Raw genomic sequence first — 16085 nt, 5'->3', positions numbered from 1 at the left:
CTTGGGTTGCTGCATTATGGCTTTCTTTTTTCTTTTATAGTTTTCTGATTTTTAAAAAAATCAGGATATCATAGGTCTTGACTTTTTATCTGTAGAAAATCTTTGAGTCCCAGGTTGAAGATAGGTTGCTCCCAAAAATATTGTTTTTTCTACCAGGCATCTGGAGATAAAGTTAACCTATTACCACTTTAAGATATCTTTTCAACATGAAGCTATTCGAACCACTCAGGTTGTATGAATTCACAATAAAAATCTGCATTAGGGTTAGTTTGTGTTTACAAATTCCTGTGAGAGATTTATATTTTTCCCTCTACATAGCACCAAAGTGCAAAACCAGTAATTTTCTTTTGTACCTTGAGAGGTGTTATTTGAATTTTACACATACTAGGTGTGAATTTCACACATTTACTGCATGTGCAGCTCTTTGAGATGCAGCTTCATGCAGGTGAGTTTCCTTTTAGACTCTCTCTCCCGAGCCCTTCATGGCTATGAAATTTAAAGGTCAAGTTCATCAGATTTGGAAGGTACCTTCAAGGTGAGAATTGGTTTCAATGCTCTACTTATTATTGGGGGTTCTTCCTTTTACTTCACTTTTTTAAAGATTTAGTTTGAAATAATTACAGAAAAGTTACAAAGACAGTAAAGAGAGAGTTTATGTTCCTCTTTGGCCTGTTTTTAATAACAATGACACATCTGTAAAAACTAAGAAATTAACATTGGTATAATACAATTAACTAAACTACAGACCTTATTCAGATTTCAGTAGTTTTCCACTCATATCTTTTTCCTGTTCTTTCACTTGAATTTTGTTCTCTGCATCCTTCCCACTTTTTGTCCAGCTCACTGATGAATTTTAAGACTTTTTTTATAAGTTAAAAAAATGTTTACTTATTTTCAGTAGGAGAGTTGTCAAAGTACCTAGTCCCATACACTTCTGGAAGAGAAGTCTGGGGAGTTTTATTTTTTTTAATAAGTTTCCCTCAAATGATATTTATAATCCTGGTTACCAAGTCCAACATGTCTTCTTATGCTTGTGTCCTTAAATTTTTCTAGCCTAGAAATGTAGGCATTATTTTTATTATGGTAAAAAAATATTTAATAATATTTTAAGAGTGAGACTAGAAAAGAAATCAAGAGATAGATTGAGAGTCTATTTTAATACTATAGGTGGGAGAAAAAGTCAAGAGCTTTAACAAGGCTGTTGGTAGAGGGAAAGGAAGAGAGGAAATAATTTGGAGTTCACTCAGGAAGCAAAATAATAGAATTTGGTATTGAATGGATGTGGTAGGACAAGGAGAAGAAAGAGTCAGAGAAAACTCAGGGATTTCAAACCAAAGATTTTGACTCTTGAAGATTTTCAGAAGTCAAAAGGAAAAGCAAGATTGCAGAAGATGATAGTGAATTTGTTTTTTACTGGATCTGGTATTAATGGTTCTTTAGGGTGGAGATGTCTAACAGGCAATTATAATTGAAAGCCACAATTTTGAGAAAGGACTCCGAGCTAAAAGGAACAGGGTGGTGATAGAAAACAAGAGATTAGAAAGAGGAATAAGCAATGTAGAAGAATTACCTACACAGAAACTAAGGAAGGACGTGGTGATTACGGAAGAGGGAAGGAGCCCTGATCAACAAGTGTGCTTTTGCCACTACTTGTGATATTCAAAGGCTTAATTTCAGTACCCCTTTGAGATGCTGTTATGAATCTTCTGCACTTACCTCCACCCAGAGGATTACAAACTAAACTTTAAGATCCATTTATGTGGATTAAACTATTAAAATGTTCTTTGTGTTTTCTTTTCAATTTTCTAATATGTTTTGTACTATACCATACTTGAGACATTACCTTCTACTTAATTTGGTTTGTTCCTATCAGTACTTGAGACAAGGAAAAGAAAAATAAATCTAGCAAGAACCACAAACGTGTTGATTTTATGGCATATCCCAACATATTTTCCCTTTTTTTAGGAAAAAAATATTGTCTAGTGTTAGAATTTAGTCATAAACTTTGGAACCATAATGTGTAATGTTTTATGATATTTATGACTCCACATATGTTGTTGCTATTTCATGCAAAAGTAATACTTACCTTGTATGTAGTGTTTGTAAATTGCTGTTAATGGTAAAAGTAGTTATCTAGTGGCAGTATATATATTGCTAAAGAGAAGAAACAGACTAAGTTGTGAAATACTATTCTCTGAGCCAGGAACTGCAATTTAGGAAGAGTATCAGGGTCTTGACTCATTTGTTGGGTTTATGGTTTTCAGGGAATTAATGCTGATTTCACATCAGAAAAGCATCGAACAGCTGCAGGAAACCCTTAGACAGAAGCTGCTGAACGATGATAACTGGAGAGAGAAGGTAATGATAATGTAGCTTTCATCAGCATGTGTCTTATTTGCTTTTTAAAAATTCTATCTGTTTGGGGCGCCTGGGTGGCTCAGTCGGTTAAGCGTCTGCCTTCAGCTCAGGTCATGATCCCAGGGTCCTGGAATTGGGCCCCACATTGGGCTCCCTGCTCAGCCAGGAGCCTGCTTCTCCCTCTCCCTCTGCCTGCCGCTCTCCCTGCTTGTGCTCACTCATTCTCTCTGTCAAATAAATAAATAAAATCTTAAAAAAAAATTATATCTGTTTGCCAGGAGACTATTCCGGATATCTTGGCTTCTATGCACATTTTGATTCCTTCTGGAATTTCCTAGACCAAACATGCTTATAGTGTGTGTCTTTTCCAAAATATTATACAACATAATGGGAAATAAAAAGATAAGAACAGAATTTAAAATCTTGTAAAATTAAGATAGCCCTTAGTTGTCATGTAAAAGTATAGGTTTTATTTTTAAGTATTTACCTTTTTCCTGTAAAGGGACAGAATCCGCATTTGACTACATCCTTAAAAGCAGAAGAATATTTATTTATTCTCACAATTTTTCTGCTTTTAAGAAGATACTACAAGAGAATGTAAAATGACAAAATTACTCAGTTATGAACTTTTGGCAAAGTAAAATGAACAAGTATTTAGCTCACTGTTTACAAAGAAAATATTTTCTCTTACAGTACTGAAAAATGCATTAATTTTTGTCTTTGGATTTTTCTAAATCTTTCAAAGTTTCAATAATAAAGATGTATTACTTGCATAATTTTAAAGGATACAAATAATATTCTCAAAATTATTGGTCCCTACCTTCTCAGGCCTTGTACATCTCTAGTCATTGAGGCTGCAACCCATCATTTCCCTGTCATAAACTTCTGATACTCCTTGATTGATCCCTGGGCCTCATCCTGAACAATTCCCTGAAGCCTTTCCAACTCTTTCTCTTGCCCAGCTGATGCCTGCCCTAGCACTAGCCTTCATCCTTGGTTTTCTGTTAACATTGTAAATTTGCATCTAGAGGTGGAGCTGGCTACTGAAATTCAGATTGCTTGACTAAAGTCCTGACAACCTGTTTGGTTATTATCAGATTCTTCTCCATGATGACTAGACCCTATAACTTGTAACCTCAAGCAACAAGCAGTGGCCATGTCAAACTAACATCACCTGGACTCTTCCACCCTACCATCCACCAAATTGAAACCCTTTAGATACTGTTGCTGGCTCAGGTCAGTTCTAAATTTTTCACTTTCATTTCCATTCTTTACTCAGTTGGCCATACTCAGGCATTACTGGCTCTCTATAAAGCAATCCCACTTTCCTTGTCCCTCAGGGATAGCACATTCAGTCTGTAAGAGAAATGATCACTATAACAACAGTTCCATAGGGGCAACAATTAAACATTGAGAATACAGACTAAAGTTGCTCTAAGTGGTTCATTCTTATTTTGTTTTATTTTGAAGTATGGACTTTTTCTTTTCCTTCTTCTCTAAAGCCTGCATTTCTTTAATTCTTTCTAATTTTTATTAGCTTTGGGGTATTCACTTGGCTAGTCTATTCTTATTCACTTCCTCCATCCTTACCAATCCATGTTTGAAAATACAAAAAAGATGATCAACCTAACCAGCAATCCAAAAAGTGCAAATTAAAACAATGAGATTATTTTTTTAACCCATCCAGTTAACAGAGTGGTTTTGGCATTGTGGTAAGTTCTTGTGAAATAATCTTTCATACTCACTCTTTAAGGGGCTGGAAGTTACAACAACCCTTTGGAGAGCAATTTGGAAGTATGTATGAAGAGATATTGTAAACATTTCATCTTTTGATGCAGAAATTTCACTGATGGAATTAATGTGAATGGAGATTCACAGATTCTTCCCTTCCTTCAAACACCTGAGCTCCTCTTAGACTGGTAGAGTGAACTTTCCTGCCTTTGCTGTGTAGAAGTTCTTTATCTTCGTGGTCACACCCCATGAAGGACTTTCAGATACAATCTACTGGAAAAGTCTCTGCATTTACAATTTACTCTATTACTGCTGCTTACTGTACCCTGTCTGTGAGGTGCTAACACAGCAAGTGGACCAAGTTAATGTTAGCATTTGATCATATAAAAGCATTATGGTCTTGCTTCATGCTGTTAATTTGATGATGAAAATAAACCTAAGTAAGATTTTCTAAGTTCTTGCTAAGACCATGATATCATTCTAATAAATTAATTATATCATAGATGTATTTTGGCATGTATAATTTTCTATGATATAAATGGGCATTTCATTTTGTTGAGAGGATATGACTTCTTGTTAATAAATCTTATCATTTAGCTTAGCAGTAAATCAAGATCCAGACCAGTAAAGCCAAGGAATGATAATTATGTCTTGGCTGTGCTAGTTATTGAGACTATGAATAAAAAGTTCCCTAAAAGTCCTCTCATGAGAAAGGAAAATCACTAATATGATATTGTCATCTCTTTCTTGGGTCACTGTGCCTTTGTGTAGGAATGAAATGTTCCCTTTACAAATATATAATACACATATTAGAATAAACTTCATAACTTAAATGCTTTTAACATTCAAAAAAAGTAGATAGCAATTTGTGCCCGTACTTAATTATTTTAGAGTATGTAAAAAGCACATAATAGAATCAATAGTTGCTATGCAACAAGGATGGCACATTTTAAAATAAACTGCATATTTACTAATTGCCATGGATTTTTATTTATTTCAAGTATTCCTTTGATGTGAAAAAAATAATGTGCATACTGAACATTTAAAATTGGTCCCAAATACACATGTTGTTGCTTTTCAGTTAAAATTTTTGTAATTATAGAATTTCCCATAGCCAGACTGCTGACATTAAGTGATAGTCATGTGTTGACTATTACTTGGTAGTGTGATAAACAAATTCCAACCAAATATTTTGTTAGATTATTATTAAGATATCCTATTTAGGAACATTTTAGAATTGTACTACTATTGACCTCATTTTAAATAGTACATAGAACGTTTAAAAACCAATAGTTAAAACAAACAAACAAACTGAACATTACTTCCTGGCTGAGCAACTGGATTAATAGTGAAAATGCAGGGGGGCGAGGGTAGTTGGAGTTTACCTCAAGAAATAGTCAATTCCAGCACCAAAGGGAAGCAAACAGAACATCTAAAATTCTTCTTCAAAATAGAAGAGCCAAATGGCTGAATAATTCCTAATGTGTTTAAGTGTACTATTAATGGAATTTAGAAGGATAACTTGTAAAATAACAGAATTTGACAGGGATGAACTTGTCATAAAATAGAAATTTTCATTTATGCATATAAATGAATGGCTAAAAAGAATATTGAGAGCACACTTTAATTTATAAAATTATAATGTAATTTTCAAAATTGAACTAATAAAATCACAACATTTTAGATCTAGAATAGCCTGCAAATATCATCTGATTTAAACCCTTAATCAAGATAATAAGAATAGTCTCCATTATTAGTGTTTATTATATACCAGGCCTTGTGCTTAATGCTTTCCATAAATGTAATTTTAATTATTATAAAATTATTATTCCCATTTGCACATGGAAAAAAATAAGGCTCAGAGAAGTTAGGTAAATTGTGAAAGTTATATAGCCAGGAAATAACAACTGATACAAACCTGGAAAAAGAAGGAGAGCTAACTACAAAATCCAAAACTTCTGCATTTGGCCTAGATGGACGAATAGGAGCCAGATTTACCCTCTCTCCTAACTAACTAAGCCACTGGAGAAAAGATAGAAAACAATGGTTTCCAGACACTAGATATCAGACTACGAAGGATAATGATTCTTAGAGATAGGAGACAAATGGGGTAAACTCTGTGATTGCCCAAACTTAGTTCCTTGAAATAAACTTAAGGCCACAGTGCAGGAAGTGTGAATCTAGGTAGTTTGGCAGGTTCTTTGAGTTAAGGAGACCAGAGAGATCAAGATAGCTACAATTCACAGGATGGTGTTCTCAGGGAAGAGCTGCACACAGAAAGAATGCTGGAGATCTACAAAGAGTCCCCATTAAGTATATGTATGGTCAGTGCATATGTGTGGGGAAACTACCCAAAGGCAGGGAAAGACCCATCTGAAAGGACTAGAGAGGAATACCATATGCTCACACAAGGCCAGACTGGAAGACCTATAATTCACAGGGCACTGGGTAGATACTTCTCAGAAGGTTCTTGCATCAGTAGTAGGAAAACATTAGCGCTAGACTAAATGCTGAGCTGATTCTGCCTAACAAATTTTAAAAGGAAGAACTATAAAAATCAAGCTGATTCAAAGAAACTTAACAACATCCCAGAAGAGAGTTCAATAATACTCATAGGAATATAAAAATATCCAGCATCTAACAAGGTAAAATTTACAATGCCTGGCATTCAATCAAAACTTGCCATCCAAAAGGAAAAGGAAAACAAGGCTCATGATGAGAGAAAAATCAATGAATAAAAACTGACTCAGAAAGGCACAGATATTAGAATTAGCAGACAAAGACGTTAAAACAGTTGCGATAACTGTATTCCATTTGCCCAAAAACTAGAGAAAGAGGTGAGCATGTTAAGTAGAGATATGGATTATATAAAAAAGATCTAAAGTGAACTTCTGAGATGAAAAGTACAATATCTAAGATAAAAAGTACACTGGATGGGATTAGTGGCAGATTAGACATTCCAGAAGAAAAGTTTAGTGAACTTGAAGACACACAACTGAAACAATCCAAATGAAATAAAAATAGGAGACTCAAAACAAACAAGAACATCAGTGAGCTATGAGACAAATTCAAGTGGACTAATATATGCCTAATTAGAATCCCCAAAGGACAGGAGAGAGAAGAAAGGACAGAAAAAATATTTGAAGAAATAATGGCTGAAAAAAATTAAGATTTAATGAAAACTATAAACCACACATTCAAGAAGCTCAACAAACCTCAAGCACACCAAGGAGCATTCTAATCTAATTGCTCAAAAATAGTGATAGAAAGAAAATCTTAAAAGCAACCAGAAGATAACAGACATATAAAGAGGAACAAAGATAAGGATGACAGCAGATTTTTCATCAAAGACTGTATAAGTGGGGCACCTGGGTGAGTCAGTTAAGTGTCCAACTCTTAACTTTGGCTCAGGTCATTATTTCAGGGTTGTGAGATTAAGCCCTGCATTGGGCTCCATGCTGCGTGTGGAGCCTGCTTAAGATTCTCTCTCTCTCTCTGCCCCTCCCCCCCTCTCTTTTTCTCTAGAAAAAAAAGACAATATAAGCAAGAAGAATGTGGGACTAAAAGTACTGAAAGAATGAGGGGACTGGGAGTGCAAGCTGCCAATCTAGAAATCCACACAAAGTGAAAATATCTTTCAAATATAAGGGTGAAAGAAAGATTTTTTCAGAGATGAAAAAGCTGAGCAAATATATCACCAGCACATCCACACTGTGAGAAATGTTAAAAGAAGTTCTTTAGTCAGAAGAAAAATTACACCACATGAAAATATGGATTTATACAAAGGAATGTAGGACATCAGAGATGGCAAAAATGTGGAAAAACGTATGAGTCATTTAAATATTTGAATTTCTTTAAAATATAGTTAACTATTGAAACAAAAATATTAACAACCTAATATGAGATTTATAACATAGAAGCAAAATATATTACAAAAATAGCAGTGTCTAAGGGAAAATTAGAAGTATACTATTACGAGATTCCTATACATGAAGTGATCTATCACAGACTGCATTAAGTTAAAGATGTAGTCTATAAATTCTAAAGCAACCACAAAAATAGAAAAAGAATTATAGCTAACAAGCCAGCAAAGGAAATAAAATTGAATTTTTTAAAAAAAAACTCAGTTCAGAAGAAGACAAAAAAAAAAGAGGAAGAGGAAAAAAGATGAGATGGACCAAATAGAAAACATACAGCAAGATAGCTTTAAAGCTAATCATATCAATAATCTAATTAAATGTAAATCATCTAAACCAGGGGTCAGCATACTTTTTCTATAAAGGATCAGTTAGTAAATATTTTTGCTCTGTGGGGACACTGAGTCTCTTTTGGAACCACTCAGCTCTGCACAGCATAGCTTAAAATCAGCCATAGACAATAAGCAAATGAATGGGCATGGCTGAATTTAGTCTGTGGGCCATAATTTGCCAAGCCCTGGCCTAAATATCCCCATTAAATGACAGAGGTTGTCATGTTGGATAAAAATGCAAGATTCTACTATATGTTCCCTACAAAAAAATACACTTTAAAGAAATATTTTAACAAATAGGTTAAAAATAAAGGATGCATAACACAAAGTATATGCTAACACAAATCAAAGGAAAGAGGAACTAGTTACTATTAGAAAAGTAAATTTTGGGGCGCCTGGGTGGCTCAGTCGGTTGGGCAGCTGACTCTTGATTTCCGCTCAGGTCGTGATCTCAGGGTCCTGGGATTGAGCCGCGTGTCAGGCTCCGCCCAGCACAGAGTCTACTGGAGGATTCTCAGTCTCTCTCTCCCTCTGACCCTACCCCCCCCAGCGCTCTCTCTCTCTCTCTCTGTCTCTCTCAAATAAATTAATAAATAAATTTTTAAAAAGAAAGGTAAATTTCAAAACAAAGATCAAAATATTTAGAATATTAGCAGGGGTAATGAACATCATTTATTTCATAATGTTTAAGGGATCAGTTCACCAAGAGGACATAAATAATCCTAAATGTTTATTCACCTAATAACAGGGTTTTAAAATTGATAGACCAGCAAGGAGAAATAGACAAATCCATAATTAGAGTAAGAGATGTCAATAATAGCCCTTTCTCAATAATAATTGATAGAAAAATACCTAGAAAATTAGTAGAGATATATTCTGTGGAAAATAATAATTTTTTAGAACAACTTATTTTTAAGAAATATATTGGACAACACTATTAACTAACATGACCTAATTGATATTTATAAAATTCTCCATTTAGCAGCAGAATAAACATTCTTCTCAAGTGCACATGGGACATTTACTAAAATAGATCATATTCTGGAGCATAAGTAACTCAATAAATTTGAAAGGATTCAAGACATACAAAGTATTTTTTCTGACCACAGTGAAATTAAAATAGAATTTATTAACAAAAAGTTATCTGGAAAGATCCCCAAATATTTTGAAACTAAGTAAATACCAAGTCCATGCCCTTAATCACTATGCTATGTAGATGTATGAGGAGACAGGCTACATGGAAAAATGAAACATGCTGAGCCACTGAGATGAAACACTGAGATGTTACCAGAAACATCTAAGTGTGCACACCCCCTCCATCTCATAGTACCTCTGTGATCTTGGTGAAGGTACTTAACCTCTCTGAGCCTATTTCATAATCCAGTGTGAATAATAATAATTATTATTTTATTATTATTATATGTTATCAGAATTAAATGAGTTAATATATAAAATGTGTTCTGTACCATGCCATCCTACCTTGTATTGGTACCAAGTGAATATTCTCTCCTTTCATACTGAGTTTACACAGTTCTTGGCAGGACTTCAATACATATTCTGATCCCTTAGCATTGTTTTTTTTACTGCAAAGTTTATGTATTTGAATAATCGTCTACTTTTACAATATATTATTCAGCAGTTAATTCATAAATAATCTGAAGTATTAGTTTTCAACCAGCATTTTTTTAACTTTTGGAAAACAGTAAAATAAATTATTTTAGGAGATAATATTTTTTAAAATTATATACGTACATCAAATATAAACAAATGACCTAATTACTACTTCGACATCTGAAATTCCCTTGCTTTTATAGGGATTGTCATAAATGAATGATTATGTTACAACATGCTGTTTGGCTCCAAGACAGAAAATTATCACAGAATCAACCACAAATATCTCACTTGGAAAATAGTGAAAAGACAGAATTTTGCACATCAGTATTAGACACAGGTGTTATAAAATACTAATTATGCATTTCAATACAAATACAAAGGGAATTAAAAACAACATACTCAGAGTGCTCTAGAGTCATCAGGAAGCCTTCACCAAGGAGGGAGTTTGAAGTAATGGGAGATATGGATAAATAAAAAGCAAAAAAAATTTTTTTTTGTACACTGAAATGTGTACAGAGATAACAATTTATTTTACTTTGTGTAACTCCTAAGCTCATATATTATTCATGCTTTGGTTTTAGAAATCAGAATTTCCCCATGATTATTAAAATTACTATTAGTTATTATATAAAGTGGTTCATATTTTATATAAGCACCATCACCAAATTAATTTATTTTGCATAAACATAAGTTCTGCCATCTAAGATATTTTATTTTTTTATCTAAGGTATTTTATTTTATTTTTTTCAAGGTTTTATTTATTTCTTTGAGAGAGTGAGCGAGCAAGAAAGAGCAGGAGCAGGGGGAGGGGCAGAGGGAGAGGGAGAAGCAGGCTCCCTGCTGAGCAGGGAGCCCAGCTCCATACCAGGACCCCAGGATCATGACCGGAGCTGAAGGCAGACACTTAACCAACTGAGCCACCCAGGTGCCCCTATCTAAGATAGTTTAAAGAGTTTCTATCAACATATAAAAAACATAAACACAATAATTTGGCGTGAATTCATCTTCTCAATGACAAATAATATACTGGCTTAAAAAAAATCACTGTGTTCGTTGGCTCATCATTTTGTTCAATCTATTCAGATTATGAAGGAACTAGTGGTATCATCTTTCTATGCTACAGTGTCAACACATTTAGGTGGCCCTTGGCATCCGTTGCAGCTTCCTTAAATATTTACAAATCCCACCTGAAGCTCGTTACTTTGCTTCTCTTTCTCTGGTTGTGCACACTAAAAACCAACTCAGTAATAGTAAATCACTCTTCTCTCTTCTATTTACATGCTTTTTCTTTCCCACCTTCCTTCTATTCCTTTTTATTTTTAAGATTTTATTTATTTATTTGTCAGAGAGAGAGAGAGAGCATGCATGTGCACAAGCAGGGGGAGCAGCAGGCAGAGGGAGAAGCAGGCTCCCTGCTGAGCAGGGAGCCCCACGCGGGGCTCGATTCCAAGACCCTGGGATCATGCCCTGAGCCAAAGGCAGATGCTTAACCGACTGAGCCACCCAGGTGTCCCCTTCCTTTTCCTTCCTTTTTTTCTCTTTACCTACAGTAGTTCGTTCCAAGGAATAGTTTGGGGACAAGAAGGACTTGCTACCTGACTTGCTACTTGACTCGTTCAGTCCATCAGCTACCTCCTTTTCTTCCCTGAATACCTTCTGTGTTTCATCCTCTTCTAGGGACTCCACTGATTTCCTAAATGGCCTCTTCCCCGTAATAAATTTAAAAAAAAATTTTTTAAGTCCTTCTAAAGTCTTTCTGTCATCTAATTTACAGTTTGTCCTGTCCCATCTAGTCTGCATATATTCTTATTCTCTTAATTCAAGCAATGAAAAGAAATTAAAGGATTCAAGGCATCTTTGGGAGGCAAAGTGAATAGAACTTGGTGTTGGATTAGGTGTGAAGGGTAAAAATGATGTCCCAGTTGCTGACCTGAATAACTAGATGGATTGTGGTTACTGTGTCTTGACTGGGGAAGGAACAGGTGGGGAGGGGATTGTATCTAGGTTTCTGGTTCAGACAGTTTATTTGAGACACCTGTGGTATATCTCAATGGCTAGCAGGGATGGGTAGATGTAAGTACCTGGAATTCAGAAGAACATCTGTTTTTGGGGGGTTTTTTGTTTTTTCCTGAGTGCCCCTGAGGCTTCCCTTGCCTTTAGGAGTCTGAGAACAATACATTTGAGCAATGCTATCATGTTCCTAAATGATCCTTAGCATCCTTTTTCTCAAACAATCCAGAAACTTATTTTGAGAGAGCCAAAATAACTCCTTGCATTGAGTATAAACGTAATTGTTTTGCCTTGGAGGAAATGCTTAGTCCTATAACCAGTGCAACAAACTCGACTGACCCCACACTGGGGCTAGTCATTTATCTGTATTTTATTTAATTTAAAGGACTTTATGTAAACTTTCTTGGCAAATTTTCTGTTTCCTGGTACCCTGGTTTCAGTGTTTACCTGAGAAATTCATGTTGACCTCTTTCCTCCTCTCAGAGTGATCTGAATCACAGAGTCACAGTAAGTCAAGTTTGACAGTTTTTCTCCCAAGTTATCTGGCATTTACTCCCTCTAAGAATTTATAATCATGGCACAATGTAAATCTAGAGCCAGCCTGTCACTGAGATTCTCTAATCTCACTAGATGAATCAGGCCTGAATGACTCCAGTACTCATAGATTTGTTCTCTCTCTTGCTCTAGTAGGCAGAGCCAAAACCAATGGTTAAAAACCACAGGGAGAGAGATGTTGGCTCAACTAAAGGAAAAACTGCCTAATGCTTAGTGCTGTCTGAAAATGGAAATGCTTGCTGGGAAGGAGTGAGTTATGGTTTCTAGTGGTGTTGAGGCACAGGGCAGACAATCGTTTGGTGCAGATTCTGTGGTAGAGACTGAAGAGTCAGAGCATAGAAGTAATCTCCACTGACTGTTGAATCTCTGCTCGTGCTAGAGCTTTATACATATGTTTTGTCCCATTTATCCTCATAACAACTCCCAAGGCAACTAGTTGTAACCCCACCAGGAGAGGTTACAGTCACAATTTAAGATTATACAGCTAGAATGTGGCAGAGCCAGGGTTTAGAGCCAGAATTTAAACTCAGCTTCCTCTGAATCCAAAGCCCTTGCTTATTCTTTCCACAATTCATGGAAGCTTGAGAAATGGAACCAGGGGATTTCTAAGGTCCCTTGCAGTGCTGTGGTTCTATATAAGTACAACATGGATACAGGCATCACTGACTTGACTGTGTTTTCCTTAATCATCCTTCTGGCCTCAATCACATTAAAATGATAATCTGTGACTCCAAAACTTTCTGGGATCTCCATCAAGAAAAGACCATTAAAAAAAAAATCAACATTTGTACTTTGTATCCCCTCTGAGCTTTCAACAGAACGTAGTCTAAAGGCCTCAAAATCTTTTTTATTTTTTTCTTATAGGGTTTCTGGGAGGGACTGAGTTTATAATACACATATACAGAAGATTAAGCTTTTAATATTTCTGAAAACTGTCGTAAGATATTGTCCTAACTTCTCTACTCATTTTACAAGTCTTAGAAGGTCTTAGAAGATCTTAAAATATTTGACCCAAGGTCAATTTTTCTGGCCTAAGTTCTGAGTCAGATTATTTTTAAACATTAGAATTAAAAAGTTAGATTCATTAAAAAATAAATATTAGAATTAATTTTTTAAAAAATTAGAGTCTGAAAATAAGCTTAATTTACTCATCTTAAGGTCAAATGGCTTTGTATGTGTGTTAAATGCTATTTTCTAGATTGAAGCTGAGCTGGCCAAGGAAAGAGCCCGACATTTAGTTGAATTTGAGGAGCAAGCTCTGCTTTTTAAGGAAGAAGCTAAACTAGAACTTGATATTGAAAAGGAAAAACACCAAGAAATAATCCAAAAGTATAAGAAAGAACAAGAGGAACTACAAACGAAGGTCTGTCATCATGATGTTCCTTATTATTTAATGGGTTTGAAACTATAGATGTTGGTTATTTCCTTCTAAGAACACTGTACAGTATTTTTAACTCAAGCAGCTTTCCTCAGGGTCATTGTGCGTTGGTTTTAGCGACATGGGTGGAGTGGTTTAGATCATTTCCAGAATTAATAGCTGAGATAAATCATATAAGCATACAATACAGCTATGTATGGAATTTTTTTCTACTAAAATAAACTTTTTAAAAAGATTTTATTTATTTAAGAGAGAAAGAGTGAGAGAGAGAGAGAGAGAGAGCACGAATGGGGGTTTGGGGGGAGAAGAAGGCTCCCCACTGAGCAGGGAGCCCGATAACACTAGGGGCTGGATCCCAGGACCCTGGGATCATGACCTGAGCCAGAAGTCAGACGCTTAACTGACGGAGACACTCAGGTGCCCCAAAATAAACCTATTTTTTAAAACAGCATAATTAGGGGCATTTGGGTGGCTCAGTTCTTGGGGTCCCGGGATCCAGCCCCAGGTTTGGCTCAGTTCTCAATGTTTCTCCCTCCCCCTCTATGCCTCCACCACCCTCATGCTCCCTCTCTCAAATAAATAAAATCTTTAAAATAAATAAATAAAAATAAAAGAGCATAAATTATATAACTAATAATTAGCATGGTTAGATATTTTACCAACAACTAAAGCCTATCTCCTTTAATTGCAAGTATTTCCAATTCTAGATATTTTTTGAATGAAGGGAAATATTTTAAAAATGTAATCTACCTCCATAATTTCTGAAACAGTATGTCCTAAACACAATTTTTTTAAAGATTTCATTTTTAAGTAATCTCTATACTCAACATGGGGCTCAAACTCACAACCCCGAGATCAGGTCGCACGCTTTTCCAACTGAGCCATCTGGGGGCCCCCTAAACATAATCTAAGGTTTTGTTTAGGTTGTCTGTTATTATAAGACCTGAGTGTCATATATATGCATGTTTTTGTGTATACGTATATATTTGTGTTTGTGTATATGTATATGTGTGTGTATATTAACCAAGATTCAGCGGGGAAATCATACTTCGAATAAACTCACTAACAGTCTCTGTAAATTAAGTATCAGATGAGACTTAATGGCCTCTACTTCGGTGTACAGGAGATATGGTACAGACTTTTCAATAGCACTGTCAATGATAGGCAGGGCCAGCTACATGATTATGTGACAAGGACGATATCACAGGGTCCCACACTCAAAAAGGCTTCATACTACTTGGGTGTAATGCTCTGCAAATGTTGTCTTGAAATTCTTAGTAATTTTACCTTTGAATTTGTGTTTTGTAAGTAAAGTTCTATTGGGACAGTGGTGCACTTGCTGGGAGCTTGAAGTCTCAGCTCACCCAAATTTCTACCTCTCCTAGACTAGTTTGCTCCAAGAAAAGGCCTCTTAAGGCAGACCCCAACTTGCCAGGGGTTATGGTTTTTCAAAGTAAGTCATAAAAACAGATTTTGTAAATGAATTCTCTTGATTTTTAAAAGCTGACTCCCTTTTTGAAGAGATCAAAACGTATTTGTGGCTATGTGAGTCTCCTGTCCCGAGGATAATCTGGTCTGTTTCAGTGTTGACTCGCCTCTGGATGATGGAAACTACTGCTCAGACCTAGCAATGAACCTCTTCCTTCCTGGAGTAATTGAATATAATGGAATGTTAATTTAATTTTTAAAGTTACCAAGTGTGAATAGATTTCGTGCAGAAGTTATTCTTAATGTAAATTTAACATTTGAAACAAATTTTGGATATATAACTCTTAAGTAATAGTTCACAAAATCCTTGGAACTTTGGTCTATGAATGTTTTCCAGATTCTTCATGGACTGGTTTCTTGTTATACTAATATTTATAATATGACGATATCCATAGCATAAATAATAAGGATATGTTTCATGAGAAGCAGCTTTGCTCTTCCTGGTTTGTTTTCTTTTCTTTGTTTTGTTTTTTAAGGAGAAAGAAAAACAAGCAGCCTTTTCCGTTCTAAAGACTCCCAGGACTCTCAACAAAAGCTGCTTATCTTCTCTCATCTCTTTATCTCTCATTCTCTCATCTCTTTATCTAGAGGTGCCACCTACAGAGACAGTATATTTTCAAAGTGTTCTGGTATTCTCTAGAATTGCACAGTCTAATATGTTAGCCATGTATGGTGACTTTAATTTCAATTAATTAAAATTAA

The 16085-nt window shown here is 35.3% G+C and overlaps 1 protein-coding gene across 5 annotated transcripts in view; it reads left to right on the top strand.

Moving 5' to 3' along the window:
- LEKR1 (leucine, glutamate and lysine rich 1) overlaps positions 1-16085 on the top strand; it is a 180488-nt gene that overhangs the window by 144695 nt on the left and 19708 nt on the right. For all 5 annotated transcript variants that reach the window (XM_078069993.1, XM_078069992.1, XM_036122393.2 and 2 more), the window contains 2 exons: positions 2265-2358; positions 13716-13880. In XM_078069993.1, the coding sequence (XP_077926119.1) occupies positions 2265-2358; positions 13716-13880 (259 nt within the window). The remainder of the gene's footprint in view (positions 1-2264; positions 2359-13715; positions 13881-16085) is intronic.

Source organism: Halichoerus grypus, chromosome 1, assembly GCF_964656455.1.
Source record: "Halichoerus grypus chromosome 1, mHalGry1.hap1.1, whole genome shotgun sequence".
NCBI lineage: Eukaryota > Metazoa > Chordata > Mammalia > Carnivora > Phocidae > Halichoerus > Halichoerus grypus.
The sequence above is the reverse complement of the archived record's forward strand: the minus strand, read 5'-3'. Positions and strand labels throughout refer to the sequence as shown.